This window comes from Rhynchophorus ferrugineus, unplaced genomic scaffold (genome assembly GCF_030347505.1).
Source record: "Rhynchophorus ferrugineus isolate W39M unplaced genomic scaffold, kcgeb_rfMv2 rfM2, whole genome shotgun sequence".
Classification (NCBI taxonomy): Eukaryota; Metazoa; Arthropoda; class Insecta; order Coleoptera; family Curculionidae; genus Rhynchophorus; species Rhynchophorus ferrugineus.
Window position 1 is genome coordinate 68,919,429 of NW_027472581.1, and position 18,275 is coordinate 68,937,703.

An 18,275-nucleotide genomic window follows, 5' to 3' on the forward strand; every position below is an offset into this window, starting at 1 on the left:
AAAACATTACAATATTAACAAGCGGCTCTTTCTACCGTCTGCTAAAGTAGTGCCGTACCTAACTAAATCCAAGAAACGGCAATGCAGACGGTGGAAAGCTAGCCCAAGCCATCTCGATCCAACCCTACTACAGTACACTATAAACATACGTAAAACCTTTCTCATTTCTTCAACACTTTCCAATAATACGTTATAATATATCGAGATTTTGTTCAGTGTCTATGCAGGATCTGGACGAGACACTGAACAACGTCTCTACAGAGCGGCCGGTGACAAAAACTTTCAAAAAATTAACACCGCTCTGTCATAAATATGTTCCAATTGAAAATATAGAGGGAGCATTCTAGCGACTATAAAAAAACTACATTATATTTAATTCGCCGCTAAAATAGCGGACCCCTTACAACTACAACACCAATGATTATTTAGTTAATAATAATAATAATAATAGTTGTGGTATAAAGATGTTCAATGAAAATTTGTACTTCGATAGGAGACATAATGAAGTGAGAAACAGAACAATGGACGCTAACAAATGAATGACGACGCCTAAGATGAATGGAGAAAATCGGGATAAAAAAACTCTTGAATGTCGACGGTAAACGTCAACGATGTCACGAGAGGTATATGTTGGTATTAATCCAGTCTTCGATTTATTTGTGCGTAACGCTAGATAATGTTCCATCAACAATTTGTTAAGCTTTAGCTAGGTTCCTAAGAGAAAATTTTGCTATTTTTTTTCTTCTTAAAACGACGTAAATTCACTTTAGATCTATGACGTGGTCGTCGTAGTTGCGATATTAATTACGCGTATTATTATTTTAGTTGTCGTTACAATTAAATTTTATGACCTAATCGATTGTAATTGTTGTAGTAATTCTTCTTTTGCACAAGGAGTTTCACTCATCGTCAGACACCTGAGGAAATACTCATGCAAGCAGACGGCTACACTTTGATGCAATGATACAGTATCGGGTATTACATGCTCGCAAAGTCACTAAAATTCAACAAACAACTGATGGTTAAGGACGGTTACTTAATCTACAAAATAATCGTCCAAAAGTTTCGCGTTATTTCTTCGGCACGCTTCCATTCTTCGGTGTCTGATCGTTCTATAACATCAAAATACTATAAATGATGTCCTATACATTTTATCTCAGAAAAATATATAATAATAGTGACAATTAGCTAAAAATTAACTTAATTACAAAGTGCGTATTTTCTGACACAAACAAGTAATAAAATAAAATATAATATAGTTACTGTTTATAGCGGTAATATCAATGCCATAAAATGACAAAAATATTCAGTGATTTTCAAGTGCCCTATTGATATTACTTATTATAAATCACATAAAATTTAAAAAAATCTGAACATAATAAAGTATATGAATTTTGAAAACAATAAATGAATAAATATATAACTTAATAATGAAATATACATAATTTTTATTAAAGATAAATATACAATATAAAAGTTCAAATTAATGTTGGTAAGTAAAAATTGGATACGTCACAATGTATATTATGCATTTTTTAAAAGAAAAGTGTAGATATCTTGATTGAGAACGTAGCACTGAAAATTATGCTTTAAGGACAAATTTAAGCGACGAAATATTGATTAAATTAAACTATGAATAGTCATAAAATGGAAACGCTGTTCAAATAAAAAAACATAAATAAATATATAATACAGAAGGCGAAACAGTTGTAAAGTAAAAAATTGGATACGTGACAATATTTATTATTATGTATATTTTAAAACAAAAATGTGAAGAAACGGATCAAGGAGAAACTGACAGTGAAAATTATATTTTAAAAATAAACGATTTTTTAAATAATCATTTAGATAAGGCATTAGTCTCTTTTAAAATATTTTTTAGAAATTAAATGATGAATTATAAAATGGAAATACTATCTAGGACATCCTGTATATGTTTTTGTTTGTATAAAAACATCTTTGACGTATTGGAATCGAAGTTGGCGTTCGTTTATCTGTAATGTCGATCGTATTACTTTTTGTAGCAAAACTTTTAGAAGACAATCAAGATATTTAAATTACATCACTCATACTCATCCACGGAGGATGTTTCGGATCATTGTTCTGTGAATCACACGCGTCTAGGCCCGACAAGTACGAAACACTTAAACCACCCTGCGCTTAACTATGCTGTACACACCTAAGCACCTTATATCAACTATACAACGTTTAAATTACTACGTTAAATATCAAAAAATGGTATACAATTTATATCTCTATTCTCCGTATAAAAAATTCTTAAAATTTCGACAAAATTTCTCATCTCCTTATAAAAAAGTGTATATCACTCGGTAGTTCCCTAATAATACAAATTTTACAGTTTCATTTTTACGTTACGGTATTTTGTTTCATTTCAGCCACCGCCACAAACATTCAGTTGAGCCGTGTTTCTTTTTTATTTTTATTATTTTCTTTCTATAATCGAAAAAAGTGCAAAATAGGTTCCTACTTTAGACCGTAATTCTAATTAAGTATAAAAATATATATCACAAAAGTTCCAAATATTTTACGCCCTTGTTGAATGTCGCCAATTATACTTATACAAAACCTAACATTAAATGTTTTTTTTTGTTAACTTTTCTTACAATACTACTGATTTTACTCGTTTAGGGTCATCAAAATATACCACACCAAAGTACCAATTTTTTCAAAAATTTTGACAAGTTACCCTAATGTTTAATGAATAAAAAATCAGGGTTAAATATAACGTCGAGGTGACGATGCGAAAACAACAACGGATTCGAATTTCGAAAACTCCCAAATACTTTTTTATATCACAGTTCGCTTTGTGAACTTTGGCGTTGTATTTGATAGAGTAAATCGACCAGAACGTCGGGGGGGTTAGGGGGTTCGTTTCGGGCCTGTCGGGGGTGTCTTTTTCTAAACAAGTATTAGCTGGCAAAAAAAGCATTTTCCATAAAAACACACACCTACGACTACGGGTTAAGCCTACTACTAAGATACGCACTAATGCAATTATTAATTGTATAAATCTTACCCTGGTTTCGCCCACAAATTTGTGTTTTTCCCAAATAGTGCGCCATCACGCACCATTCGGCGCGTCCAATCACGTTCCTTAAATAGATGCGACAGCCATAAAAAAAGTGAAAGAGCACAGCTTAGTGGGAGACTCGTTCCTCTTTACTTTTAGCGTTTTATTTCGAAATATTATTTGCATTATACACGCTTTTATTTGTCGGCGACGCCGCTTGCTATCAACTTCCTGGTGCAAGTCGACACTCCGGTCTCCAACGTAATCCAGAAGCAGCGACGTCGCGATTTATTGGTCCACGCACCAGCTTGGTGCCCACCCCATTTTTTTTCCTCTTTTACGATTACATGTATCAAAATATTTACACGCGCTAAACCTGACGAAACTGTTGTCACAAGAACAAAATATTCAAAATCGAAAACGAAAAACGACTACGTTCTAGGCTTATAGGTAACTTATTATCTTATTATATCCAACTTGGGAGAAAATCGCGATTATAAAAAAGTCGATTGACGTCTGTATTTACAGATTTATGTTTTTCTTTTTTTTTCCTTTTTTTGAGTCTTAATTAGCCCGTAAATTACAATTATATAGGCCGCGGTTTATTACTCTGAAGCGGTTTATTATTAAATCGTTAAAAGTACTCTTCTACGTCTACTTATAACCATCAAGCAGATAGTTTGAATATTATAACTATTACTTTAATACAATATATGATACCGATTAGTACAGCGTTCATTACAGTTGAAAATTGATATTAAAAAAGTTCGAATAAATTGAATTAAAAATTAATTGATGAAGACATTTTTTTAAATTTTGATATGTTAATGATCCATTTTATAAATCTCTTAATCTGGTAAATTTTAACTATTGTTATGACGATTACAGATAGAAAATCGGTATAATATATTTCGATAAGTTATAGACACTGTATTTAAAAAAAACAACAATTCTGTTCCACATTGTTTTACTACCGTTAAGATTATTTATATCACAGAGTAACCCTATCTGATTTCGTTCTGATTTTCGATCATTTTTTTAATTGTTTCGTACGACATACAACTGATTCAAACTATCGATTTGATTGCGTGTTTAATGGGGCGATCTAAATTAACGGAGCCAAAGCAGATTCGATTAATTGTCATGCATTACACAATCTCTAGATATATATCTACTAGCAAAGCACAACTAGTATATAGCACAGCTAGTACTATACTTCGCATACATGCGCGCAAGTCGGTCATGACAAGGATAAATATACAATATAAAATTATAAAATAGAAAAACGTAAAAAATCAATCAGTTATTAGATCGGCATAGGTAAGTAGCGAATTGTTTTTTATTAATCGCGTTTAAATTTTAGGTACTTTTGTAACTTGATTTAGATTATTAAGACAAATGCGACGCAAAATCTCGTCTATTACATTATGGAATCGAGACAGTGACATCGGATCGCCATATACTGGAGAAAAACTCAACGATTATCTATAAAACAAACAGTGTCAGAATAAATGTTAACTAAGTAAATTATTTAGCTAAAATCGAGTGGATTACCTTTAAGTTGATACAAAAACATATATTTCGTTATTAGATTGTTCAGATAGTTAAAGTAAACCCTGGTTTAATTGACTGAAATCTATTACATCGAGAACTGAGGATTTTTGTATCAATTTAAAACGATTTCGTTTAACAGGAAAAAATTAACAATATTCAATAAAGAACTGTTCGGATGTTTATATGCAGTTCGCTTTCGTTAATTCGTCAAAAAAAAACTCGAACAAAGAAGAGTTGTCTAGAAAAATCTTCTTACCAATACAGACCTAAGAAAGTATAACATTTTGGAATAATCAACAGAAATCTTTTTGCTAATAATAAAACGCAGATAGGAATTATTTTACCCTCAACAATTGATTAAAATGTATTTATATAGAATTTGCAAAAGTAAACGGTTTGTACTTGAAGCATTTTCCTAAACATGCCACTATAACTTCCACTTTTCCGAAACCGGTGCCTTCATTTCCGACACGGGAGCGTCAGTGTGCGCTCGATCTCCGTCTTCGATGGAATCGTGTGTATGTGTGTATCGTCGTTCGGAAATCCGTCATCTGAATATATTCTGAGCCTTTCTGAGGTATTTCGCAAAGATAAAAACATCTTTTTCTGAGCGGCTACTGAGACTTTTTGTACGTCCGTTTCTAAAAGGCTGTGGGGGGTGTAGCGGTTTCAGGATTATATGCAGAGCGTTCCAAAACAGAGGGCGTCCGTTTACTGATATCGGTTGTATTGAAGCAGGGCCATCTATTCGTGGACGCGCTGTATATATGCGGTTTTGCAGGGTGACCGACTTATCCTGATCTCATTCGCAAGAACACGAAAAATTTGAGTGCTTTAACAGGTTCATTCGTTAGATATAAAACAGTAACAGATAAAACTGTAACTTTCAGATAAAACTGTAACAATGTCCATACCCCGAAGCGGAACCTGGTGATATTATTAATGACCAAATTATTAAGACATAGAAATCAAAATTACCATATTAATATACATAATAAATAATGAAGTGAAAACAAAAATATTATCAATAAATAACACAAGTCGAACATAAAATATAAATTTATATAATTTATATTTATATTAATAAAAATTTAATTAATAACTGAATAGGATTTTATTAAGTTTTAAAAGTAGGTAGACAATACAATGTAAAATATATGAAGTACAAATGATAAAATAATTTTGGTTCAATTTCTAAATATTCCCCAAATATGTCAATAACCAACAATAAATTAAATTAATAAGGTAAAATTAACATAAAAATAATACAAGAGCATTTAATGTTATTTTTGATGATCGATAATTAATTAAAACATTATGGCTTGATGAAAAAAATTAGTCAAATATCTATCCAATTCTTAGAATATTTTTTACTGATAAAAATATTACTAAAATATATCAATACATGAACGAAAACTGAAAAATGACCGATATGGACCTTTCAAAATGCACGGGCAAAGTTCTTCGTGTTCTCTAAACATCAATATCTATACAACATCAATATAAAACGGTACACGAGGGACTTCATCAAGAATGCGACAAGGGAGGACAGGGACGGGAGGGTAGTTGTGGGGGATAGTAGATAGGTAAGTGTGGCGAGAGAGGATTCTTCACAGATCGTTCTTATGTCTTCTTCGACGTGAAATGGTAATTTGCGCAATCAATCGTATCTTCGAAACACCCATCTCATCTCATTCACGTTACACATAAGGTTCGAAACTTAATCGGACACACTTATTATTACTAGTTATTGGGACACAGCAATTTTTTAATTCTTAAAAACATTTCTCGAGCAATGGGGAGTATGATAAGAACTTCTTGGTAGTTAATAAGGGCGATTGGTTTTAGGCCATCATCATTATTACGTGTTGTTATCGAAATGGTGGTTTGGAAGTCAATTCTGACTTGACCACAAGAGTTATAATTTAAATGTCATCACACTGAAAATACACAATGCCATATTCGTTATTAATCAAGTGCAATTTCCAATGAGAATCAGCAAACCAAAAGCACCGTAAGTACTCTAATAATTATAATAAAAATACACAGTAAATAATAGAAGAAAAACAATAAAAGATAACTGTAAGAAACATATATGAATATATTAAATATAAAATTATTTCTTTTATTAAAAGAAATTATCACACTAGATGTATGTTTACTATAACTACTAAACTATAGAAAACTATTGAAAAAGTAACTTACCTGTACGTGTGAGAAAAAGAGTGCTATTAAACTCAAAAATTATATATATTTAAAAAGAAAACAAGTTTGTAACTTTTAAACTAATCAAATAACATAAAGAAAACAAGGTGGCATTCAGACTAAATACAAAAGACTACGCATTGATTTTGACAGATCTCGAATGCTTGCTGATGCGGAAGAAGGTGTTGCTGATCGATCCTCGAAACGTAATTTCGTCGCTGACGAAGCATAGGGATCGTTTTGTTAACCACCAAGATCCAATGCTCAACTTATATCTATATCATAATTCTTATCCTAAATGTACCTAAGTAAAAGCTATATATAGTTACACTATTTCTAAAAAACCAACACAGGTTATTTAAATCTAAGAATTCTAGATACTAACGGACATAAAACGGATTGCTTCATTCTTTTAAAAAATTTTATGCACACTTAACAATTTATACAATATAAACTGCCTGGTTTATGTAGTATTTCATCGAAAAAAAGGTTATTGATGATTTTTTCATTTTTTCTTTCTTTCAATTTACCTTTAAACGTAAAATATAGCTATATAATCACAATTATCGCTTCACATTGTCAAGTATAAAAGGACTTAATTTCTTTAAAAAAATTCCACTAAAAACTAACAAACATATAATTGTAATCAACTAAGAAACATAACGATATCATAGTAAACAAATATCTGAGGAGTAAAGAAATTACCTTTTTCCCGTCTAGGGATTCACATAGTTCTCGATTCGGTAAATAGTTGATAACTTAGCCTCTTAAAACGAAACGAAACCATTCGCAAATATCCTAACGGTACTTTCTTGACGCCAAAAATAAATGTCACTAAAAATGCAACAACGTAACAAACGAAACTAAATTCTCTCGAAAGACCCCCATCGTCCCCAGGTCGTTTTCAACGAGTTCTGGTCAATTGGAGCCGACAAAATTCATCGAGGCGCAGGCCGGCCAATTCCCTCCACAATAAGCCAAGATCCAGGTCCATAGGGTCGGGCGAAACTTCACAGCGGGGCGTTGGTGCCGTGTTGTACTCGTTCCTGATCGGCGACATGTAACTGTTCGCGGACGTGGTCAGCACCTCCAAGGGCGGATTATAGCTAGAGGAACCGAACAAACTCATCGATTGGCTCGCCGGAGATAGTACGCCTAGGTCCGGGTGATTAGGGGGTGGTCCTGGGGGGGCTTGAGGGGAAGGCGGTTTCACTGCGCGAGAGGCCGCATGCTATGGCCACAGAATCGATGTTCGCGGCACCTGACGGGTGTAACAGAAAGCGAACGGTTTGACGAAGTGAGTGTCGAGCGTGCGACAATGGGGACATGGCACCATATGGCTATAGTCGCTGAAGTAATGGAGGCGCTGGGTAGCAAGCAGAATGGGCTTGTAGCAAGAGTTGCACTGAAAGATAAAACAAGTAAAATTAGAAAGTTATATATCATTTTCTAGTTAATAAAATATATAATTTAATTGGTCTTGTTACAATTTGTGTAACCTTTTGAAACGTTTATCAACAACAATCCACACATTTCCAAATAATATTAAATATACCTGAAGTACACAGGCATGCAGGGCTTGAGAGGCTACTGGCAACTTCCAAAAACGAAAATCTGTCAACTGCCAAGACGGTTTATTCAAGAAGTTACCGCCTCTTTCAAGTAAAATAAAAGTTTTTGTTTTTAAGTCCTACACATTTCATAACTAGCCCAGCTGGTAAAATGTAGGAAAAAGGTCATAAGGATGTTCTCTTTTAAATTCATTCAATTAATCAGAATCAACTTACGTTTCATGAAAATAATCAATGGTTAACGTTCGGAGTTGGACGTTAACAGTTGGAGTTCAAGCTGTAAGAGCACTAAAGCTGGATTGAAGGTGATCAAGTCATCTAGCCATAAACCTTTAATTAGGGACCATCCATGCTTTGAATTTAGTAATTAGTAGGTACTAATTACTAATACTAACACAAGCATCGCAGTTCTGGGCGTAGTAACACCAACATTCGAATGCAATTGTTGTGAACTCACGCAATCGACTGGAATTTGGATTGAAGCTTGTAAGTTAGAGTGTACTGCCACCAAAGGCGTATTCCTTAGCTCAGTTACCTCTCCGTAGACAATTGAGATTTGAAGACACCAAAACTTGGAAAAATATTTCAAGGCTAAACCATGAAAATTTCAGTAAAACAGAGCAAAACTGAAGATCAAAAACAAAACTGGCTGACGAAAGTACAGGCTATATTCACATCATTTTACTACATCTATATGTACACTAATCCCTCTGATCGTTTCTTTAGAAGGGAGATGTTATATAGCGCGATGGAAATGAGTAATTATTCAGGGAAGAACTGATGCCTTTATGTCTAATCGTGAGATGTGGATGTTATAAGATGAAGGGTTTCATTTGTATTAAAATAGTATTGGGACAACAGTATTATCTGAACCGTTGATTCTATAAGGATAGATACTAATGAAACGCTCACTACATATATTATAATAGTCAAGAGAGTGAAATTAAGACTACGGAAGAAATAGTACATAAGGATATACGTTTACCTAACTTTGTTCAAATACACGAGAAGAGATATGTATCAATGTATCATCATTATTACTAGATGTATTAGTCCTATCATGGTCTAAAGTACCTAACAAACTAATATATCGTATAAGCATGTCCCTCTAGTTCATTCGAACATTGAAAATGGCAGTATGCAGCCTTCTTTCTCTGTTTTCGTATTCTTCGAGAATACTATATACAATTGGTGTTAGCAAATGATGCATGTCAAGAACGCACAATATTAAATGAAGACATTTTTACGTATTTCTATTTGATTACTAATTCACAAGTTTCAATTTATTTATATTGAATAATATTATAGTATACTTTATTTGCTCTTTATGTGCTTGTATTGTATCTTTCTTACCTTTGCTTTCATTTGAAAATATTGTAGTGTGTTTGTCCTTTTTTCTTCAAAGAGAAACTCTGAACTGAAGAAAAACTGAGAAACTCACTGAAAAACATCAAGAACCAAGGGGCTTATTTTCAATAGCTCCATTTATTTATTTAATTGACTACGGGAAGTTGTTGGTAATTTTTTTTTTGAGCTTCAAGTATTATTTTATCAATCTTACAGAAACCTAACAAGTGCAAGACAAGATATACTGTCATAAAATTTCCGCATTATTTATCTTAAATTTTTGAGAAATAAAATAAAATAATATCTCTTAATATACTCTGTATAGTGGATCTAATCTAATGAGATTTATATGGACAAAATTAATGCAGCAAAACTAAAACAACTATTTTTAATAATTCAGTATTTCAGTTCTAGGCAACATCGAACAACCAATGTCTTGGAGCAACAACAAAGAGAAAGTCTGAGGACTCAGAATGTCAGAAATATCACGAAAATTTCCGGCTCTGTGACATGAAAACTTTCCCGGCTATGATACAAAAACAGTTTGCAAACTTCAGCTTCTCCAACAACGAAAATATTTCGTAAGTTCGAGATTGTACTTTGCTAAACAATATAACCTGTTCTATATGTTAGGATTCATCTTGTGAAATACTGGGTGATCTAAGGAAAGAAAGATTAATCTTATTTTAATATTGGTTTGTTCCTGTATTAGTAAAATAATTATTTATATCAATTAAAATTAATAAAACTAAATGAAAAATAATAATAAAAGGAAAAATAAAAATTTAATTAGATAATTTTAAATATCCAGAGATACTAAAATCTCTAGATATGTACTAGATGACAAAAGAAGACCCGGGAATATTATACCGTGTAGAGAAGCTTTATACATCTTGAAGACTTAATGTTTTACTAATTAATATTAATATCAAGAAACACAGGGTTGATAAACAATTTGTTGAAAAGGTGAAATAATGGGAGTAAAGGAGAGGAAGAGCCAGACAAAAAAAGAAGACATGGGTTGAAATCAGCTGGTCGATCGCTTTTAAGTTGCTCGAGGCAGCCCTTTGGATTATCATGCTTTGGTAGCCTGTGTCTTTTAAATTCGAACATCATCATAGTCCAAAGTTATTCAACAAAATCGAAGTATTAGTGACTAAAATTAAATGCTTATTGTTATTCATCGACACAAGTATTATGCTGTAAGAAGGAGCCTAAATATAATACTGGAGCTGGGATATTTTACGTCAAGTGTTTGCCTCAAACGCTAATAAGGGAAACCTTTCGCATTACCTAATAATTACGGAGTTGGTGGTAGTCAAGCAGTCTCGTCTTTACAATAACTTCTAACAAAAGCCTGTTTCTCGAAGAGCAATAAGTTTCATTTGCATATTTTATAGGGACCCTGTCCTTCCAACGGTAGTTCTTTGACCGCTAACGCCTGGAAACTTCAGCGACGAACTTTGTATAAATAAATTATGCTTTTACGGCTTTGCCTCATCCATATTTTAACGCTTTTCGAATAGTATTGAATATTGCCCAACCGATCAAGTTGATATATAAATTGAAATGAAAATATGTTCAAAAGCACAGTTGTGAATTAATTTTGAGGGATTTAATGCATTTAATTCTTATGTCGTCATTAAACTTATAATGTGATTTCAATAAAAATTGGCGTTGGGAACTTTCGACTGAAATTGACTACCGACTGTTTGTTTAGTAATTGACTGTTTCAATCGCTATTTTTGGTTCGACTGATTTTACTACTTTTACTAATGACTGGTCTGACTGATTTTGTTACTATTTATTATCGACTCTTTCAGTGGTGTACTAGTAGGTAGTTACTATTCTTGGTTTTACTAGTTTCATTCGACTGATCTTTAACATTCTGGCTCTGTCGTCCTAGCCGCGACTTTGACAAAAGTGTACCGAATTTATGCTTACATAGATTTTGATGTAATATAGTTTTATGATTTTTTTGGTAGTTTGCTTGTACATAATAATATATTATATATTAATATAGCAGCATTTTGGAACAATATTTTTCAAAATTGTAAAGGCAATAGGGTAAAAAGATTAAAATTGTGATTCATAAATAGTAAAATACAATTTATAGCAATAATATTTTTTTTATTAACTTTTTGATTTCGATCTAACTCTCTTGATTTTTATTAGGAATATATTTCCGTTGAATAATAACTAAAATATTTATTTTATTTAAAAAAGTTCTAGTAGTTATTGTGCGATCATTTTTAATTATGTCATGGATTAGTTTTTTTTCTATGATTATGTATAGGTATATGTTTAATTTTTATTTAGTATTTATGGTTATTGTACATCCTTAGATTTTTAGGTTTAGTTTAAGTTCTATTGTATTGTTTATATTTATTCGATCGATGTCGATAAAACATTTCGGGGTATTATTCCATTCCATAGAAAAATTCCATTCCTTTTTCAGATTCACAGAACATTCAAATATAAAAGTAATTTTACTTCCTTAAAAATTAAATTATTAATTGCTTATTATACTACTGAATACCATCAGTAATTATTTTTTCCTTTCCTTTTTTAAAGTTAGTACGTGATGGAATATCTCCGTCTCACTTATACCACCGTTGGAAAATATAATTACACATAAAATAAACTGCTCTAACCAATTATATTCATCCTTTTCTCATTAGCAATTTATAGAGAAAAGGATTCGTACATCTTCGTCTGACATCACGAATCAAAAAAAAGTCGAACCGTGCATTTGACTGAAAATAGTACTAATTTCAGTCACTAGTTTTTTGGTTGATAGTCAACTGTTCAGACTGTTTTACGACTATCGACTGCTTCGACTATTTTTAGTTGATAGTTTCCAACGCTAATAAAAATACTTAATATCTAAAATCCACTTTAAAAATCATCGCAATCAATGGAAACATTCTTACATTCTACTTACTTTATAGCGATCCACGCAGCAAGGCATTGCAGCAAAAATGTCATAGGAGTACATGCCGCCCAGTATTAAAGAAGATCCATCCCACTTCTTATGGCAGTATTGACAAATGATGGCTTTGCCGCTGACGCCTTCCAGACAAGCCATACAGACTACGGTTAGAAATTGGGTTCTGCCCTCCAGTTTGACCTGAAAATAATTAAATTGCACATTGACATTGAGTAACATTGTTCATCAAAAAAGAATATTTTCTTAATTGCTGCAACATATCTCTAAACTGGCGAAACAACATAATACGTCAATTGAAAAGTCCCCGGCCTGCCATAGTAACACATTTTTTGGCAAAATTAGTTTTTTTTATTCAACATTTCGATAACATTTTTGTAGAACGATTTGTCCTTTGGTTTAAAATAGGCCTCGGTTTCGGCGATCACCTCTTCATTCGATGAAAATTTCTTCCCAGCGAGCATTCTTTTGCATTGTGTGCATTGTCTTGGTGAAGCAGCAGTTTCTTTTTCCTCAAATTTCAAATTGGCGTTTTTCGGCAATTTCGTCCTTCAAACGGTCCAATAACGGTAGTCAATGAAAATTATTCCATGCGCACCTTAAAATACAGACGCCATAACCTTGCCACCGACCGTTGCGTTTTCCCACCCTTTAGAGCGGGTTCATCGTGTGCAGTCCACTCGGATGACTGTTGATTGGACTTAGGAGTGAAATGATAGAACCACGTTTCATCCATTGTCACATATCAACGCAAAACTCGGGTTTATTACGATTGATCATCTTGAAACACTGCTCCGAATCATCAATTCGTCGTTGTTTTTGGTCAAAAGTCAGTTCGCGCGGCACCCACTTTCACAGAGCTTTCTCATACCCAAATATTCATGAATGATATGATGTACACCTTCACTTGATATCTTTAGAGTGTCTGCTATTTCATTCAATTTCAATTTACGGTTATTCAAATTTATTTTGTGGATTTTTTAAATGTTTTCGTCGATAACAACCTCTTTTGAGTGTCCACTGCGTTCACCGTCTTCGGTGCTAATTTCACCGCGTCTAAACTTAGCATACCAATCTTTGATTATTGATTTTCCTAGAGCAGTATCCGGAAACTCGGCATCAAGCCAAGTTTTTGCTTCAACTGTATTTTTTCCTTCAAAAAGCAACATTTTATCAACACGCGAAATTCCTTTTTATCCATTTTTTCACAATAACAAAAGTTGCTTCACTCAAAATTCTATAATTCACAAACTAATGATCCGACAGCTGGCAAATGTATACACGCATCTTTTGAGGACTAGGGCTAACTAAAAAAAACATATGGATTTAGTTCTAGTAGCGCCATCTAAGTGTCAGGCCGGGGATTTTTCAATTGACCTGTAATTCTCCATCAGATAGAAACATACACCCAGACAAAACAAACTTTTATTACGAGAAATATCGATACAAAAAGTGTAAGAGAGAGCAGTATAAGAACAATTTCTTGAACATTTATTATCTAATCATAGACTAGTAACAAGTGACAGTCGTCTCAGAGATTATCATCAAAGATAAGACCCCTCTTTGTGTAACAATAGAACTACCTAGTTACTATTTAGAGAAATGCTATAGAGAATAAGGTCTCTAAATTTAAAAAAAAATTAAAAATTAATTTAAAATTTTCTAAATTTAAAAACTGAGATAGCTATAGAAGAAGCATCAATAAAACATCCAGAATCTTATCTTACATGTGCTATGAAATAGGATGACAAATACACCTCACGATAACTTTGTATCTCCTGTACACTGCTGATTGAACTGCTGCTATGGATCACAAAAATCCCTGCTCACAGAAAACACGGCACCTTATCACCACGAAAGCTCAATGATAGCAACAACAGTGCTTCAAATGTCTCTTAACAGAATACAACTGCGACTGAGAACTTGGCATATCAAGCCTATAAAACAAAATCCTCTCATAATTTTTACCTTGCGTTTCTCACTAGTGAATATTAATAATTGTCAACCCTACCAGGCGCAGGATGTTAACTAGACGCGCAACTAGACCGACGTCTAACTTGGAAGAAGCACACATCTGTTAAACGAAAGATGAAATAAACTGAATCAAATGTATTGGCTTGTCGGGCCCAAATCTCGTCCTTTAGCCCTATTTGGTTTTATGGAATCCAACTATGGGATACTTTTAGCAAACCTAATATAGCAATTATACAGATGTTCCAAAACAAAATGTTGCATGTTCAAAGCTCCGTACTATGTCTCTAACGGAGTTATATCGTGTGTAATTCTATCTAGAAATTAGTATTAAGTATTTCGAAACAGTGTCAGTGCATCCCAATATTCTTGCCAATCAGCTATATGTGAATGATAACAGTGTAGTGCGAAAACTAAAACGTTTACTACTATCCGTTTCTGATTAATTGATAGATCTAGACATTAAAGCAAAATGCAGCATATTTTTTACATAGGAAATCACTTCTGGAAGCGATTTTCCACATATCATAATAATTATCATAACATGTACGTATACCCTCTGTATAGATTGTTGAACCTCTAATGATAATAAAAAAATTACCTCAATACAGGATTTTGTATACTGCCGAGGGCTCAGGAAGAAAGTCCCATCAACCAGAGGATATCTATCGAAAACCAGAAGCTGTTCTTCACACAGGATACAGTGAACTTTGGAACGTCCTTGGGAAGCCAAAGTTGACAGAATGAAACATCGGGTGTCGTCGTTTCCATGGTTACCCTCGTCTTCCGTCTGTAATATAAAGAAATAAATATATTAATGCGATTTCATAGTAGAAAATAACGGTAATAATCTGTTAAACTTATTAAGTATCAGGTGAATTAATATTCGCGTGATATAATTTTTTTATTATGCCAATACAATTTCAACAGATGTTTTCGTGTTCGTAATGGGATTTTCTGTGAAACATTTTCGGGGTAATAGCCATATAATGGCGTACAACGAAGATAGTGCTTTTTTTCTTCTTTAAGGTCAGAACAAAACAAATTTTAATGGATTTGGATGTATATAAATTGTATATTTTTATTTACTAGAAATTAGTTGGTTACAGATTCAACATTGATATGATCTGTATTATTAATTGTACGGTAGATTGCAGACATAGGTGTTCTATAGTGTAAGTTCTATCAAATATGTTTATTAATGTAGAAAAATATTAACAATATGGCTGATTGATGAAAAAAAGGAACAACATGACAAAATTCCTGAAAAATCATGAAGATCATTATAGTTGTCATGAAGAGTCAGCGTTCAAGCAAGTTGAGGTAATACAAATGTACAACTTCAATTTAGTTATTAACGTTAGCTTTCATTATGCGGAATGAATATAAGGAAATAAAGATTGATGCAAGACCTGAATACAACATGCACTTATAACATTTAAAATAAGCATACAAAAATATATATAAAAATAATATAGTCTTAATCTTGACTGGAGCTTGACGATAACTTATATTTATACTTGGAGAAGCACTTTATTTTATTATTATAACTTATACGTTTATGAAGTTGTTTGAACATCTGATGTACCAGAAACTTACACTAAATTGATATGTATGAGAGTAAATATTTTGGATTCGCCTCTAGAGAATTATATCAAACAACACAATTACGTTAAGAGTATAGAATAGTTTTACGTCAAATATCAGTGACAAAAAAATTTCAATAAATCTATAATGATGACTGTATGTGCATTAGATCTCGTTAATGCTCTAGCAGAAATAATTAGAAAGGTTTTATGTCAAATATCATCGACAAAAAGATTTGAATAAAACTATAATGTTGACTGTATGTGCATTAGATCTCGTTAATGCTCTAGCAGAAATAATTAGAAAGGAAGACCAACTACCTTACTACTACCTAAGAGACATAAATGTGAAGCTGAAACATTTTTGAAACAAAAATGCTTTTCACGATTTATTATCTAGATCAACGTTCAACATGGACAAAGTATATGCTTGCTAAATGAAAACAACTTGAACTCAAACTAAACCAAATGAATAAAACCAAAAGCCAGCAATAACATAATAATAACTCGTCACCGTCATCCAATTTTTATGCTGTCTATGCTGTACGTGTAGATTTATGAAGCACTGGAAATCGTTTTAGCACCGTTACCACTAATTTGTAGCTGTTGACCATTTAACCTTGTGACAGATTTTCAGCGGATATAAAAGAAAATAAAGAATCGTTGAAAACAAATCTCTTGGTAATGTATTCTGTCGATGTAAATCTGCAATAGCAGTACAAGGTACATTCTCATAATTTTACAAAGTTTCCAATGCTTTCTCCAACTTTGAGTCCAATATATATATCGTCTAAACCTAGAGAAAATATCTTAAAAATTATTATGCAGATATTTGGATTTCCCGTAATAATATTAAACACCAACCGTGGGATGTTAAAAGCCCCGCATAATGCCAATCCCCAATAATCGACATTCCCTAAAAAATTGGGAAATTCCACACAAGTTGGTACTTTAATGAAGCGATAAGGCGTGATATCCCTCTTGAATCCATCATAATTAGTACAATTCAAACTATTATTAAAAACTTTCAGAGTGTGAAAACATCCCGTGTACTTGCCAATCAGCTAGATATGACGAATACCAGTAAAGTACGTAGATTAAAGCCTACCCGATCTCATTAATGGATAGCTATATACTTTAGAGCCTGAGTTATGTTAAGTTAAGCTAGTTTACACAAAAGACAACTTACTGAAGGGATCTTCCACATGTCGTGTATATAATATTTATAAGAAAGGTATTGTTCATTAGGCAAATTGTTAAACCATAAAGGGTTATTTTTTATTATTTAATTATTACATTACTACTATTCGTTTCCTACTAGTCTATAATTTGCCTTTAAGATAACTTAAATCTAGGTATAGAACTAGGAGGACCCATCGGCTGTATCTTAGTCTCTGATGAAATAATCTTAATACATGTCACTGCGGTATTTTTTACTACATGCACCTCACTACATAATACTATACAAGATCAGATGGTTTGATTATTTTGAGTCCGTGTCTTGCTTTGGTAGTATCCAAAAGTTGCAATAATTCCATATTATCATTAGAATGAAGTCTTTCCTCAGTTCTCCTTGCAGTTCTCTTGATTTCATGACTGACTGTGGAATGTCTCAAGGTTTCGATGTAGGTAGTCAGTCCTGTAGTAAGGATGTACCGACAATACTTCAAGACTTTGTTCTGAAAAATTTGTATTTTATTTATGTTACTTCTTGCAGAATATCCTCATAATTGAACTCCGTATATCCATATAGCTTTCAGTATTTGCTTACATAATAGCAATTTAATATGTACTGATAATTGTGATTTTCTCTCAATTATCAATACATTTTCCTATATTTAAACTCCAGTTCATTTCTTCTTTATATGTTTCTTCCAGCAAAGTTTTGCATCAAGATTCATTCCGAGATATATAGTAGATGAACTGCACATGCACAGATTTACTTCCGTTAATTTTTATTTTCCAAGCTTGTATCCAATTATTTATATTGTCACTTGCCTGTTGTAATTTTCCTGTGGCTTCTTCACTATTGTCACCGATAGCTATAATCGCAGTATCATCAG

The 18,275-nt window shown here is 32.7% G+C and overlaps 1 protein-coding gene and 1 long non-coding RNA gene across 2 annotated transcripts in view; both read right to left on the bottom strand.

The window, feature by feature from the left end:
- Nucleotides 1-3,475: 3,475 nt before the first annotated feature.
- LOC143191296 (uncharacterized) lies at nucleotides 3,476-6,664 on the bottom strand. The gene is made up of 2 exons (XR_013004461.1): nucleotides 5,960-6,664; nucleotides 3,476-5,906 (listed from the first exon to the last, which is right to left on the bottom strand). It is a non-coding gene; the product is annotated as an uncharacterized LOC143191296 (long non-coding RNA).
- A 152-nt stretch (nucleotides 6,665-6,816) lies between these two features.
- The window catches only part of heca (hdc homolog, cell cycle regulator), a 285,257-nt gene continuing 273,798 nt past the window's right edge, over nucleotides 6,817-18,275 (bottom strand). Inside the window, exons 5-7 of the mRNA XM_076396217.1 lie at nucleotides 15,228-15,416; nucleotides 12,653-12,838; nucleotides 6,817-8,195 (exon numbers count right to left, since the gene is read on the bottom strand). Coding sequence (XP_076252332.1) covers nucleotides 8,022-8,195; nucleotides 12,653-12,838; nucleotides 15,228-15,416 — 549 coding nt within the window. The 3' untranslated portion in view covers nucleotides 6,817-8,021. The remainder of the gene's footprint in view (nucleotides 8,196-12,652; nucleotides 12,839-15,227; nucleotides 15,417-18,275) is intronic.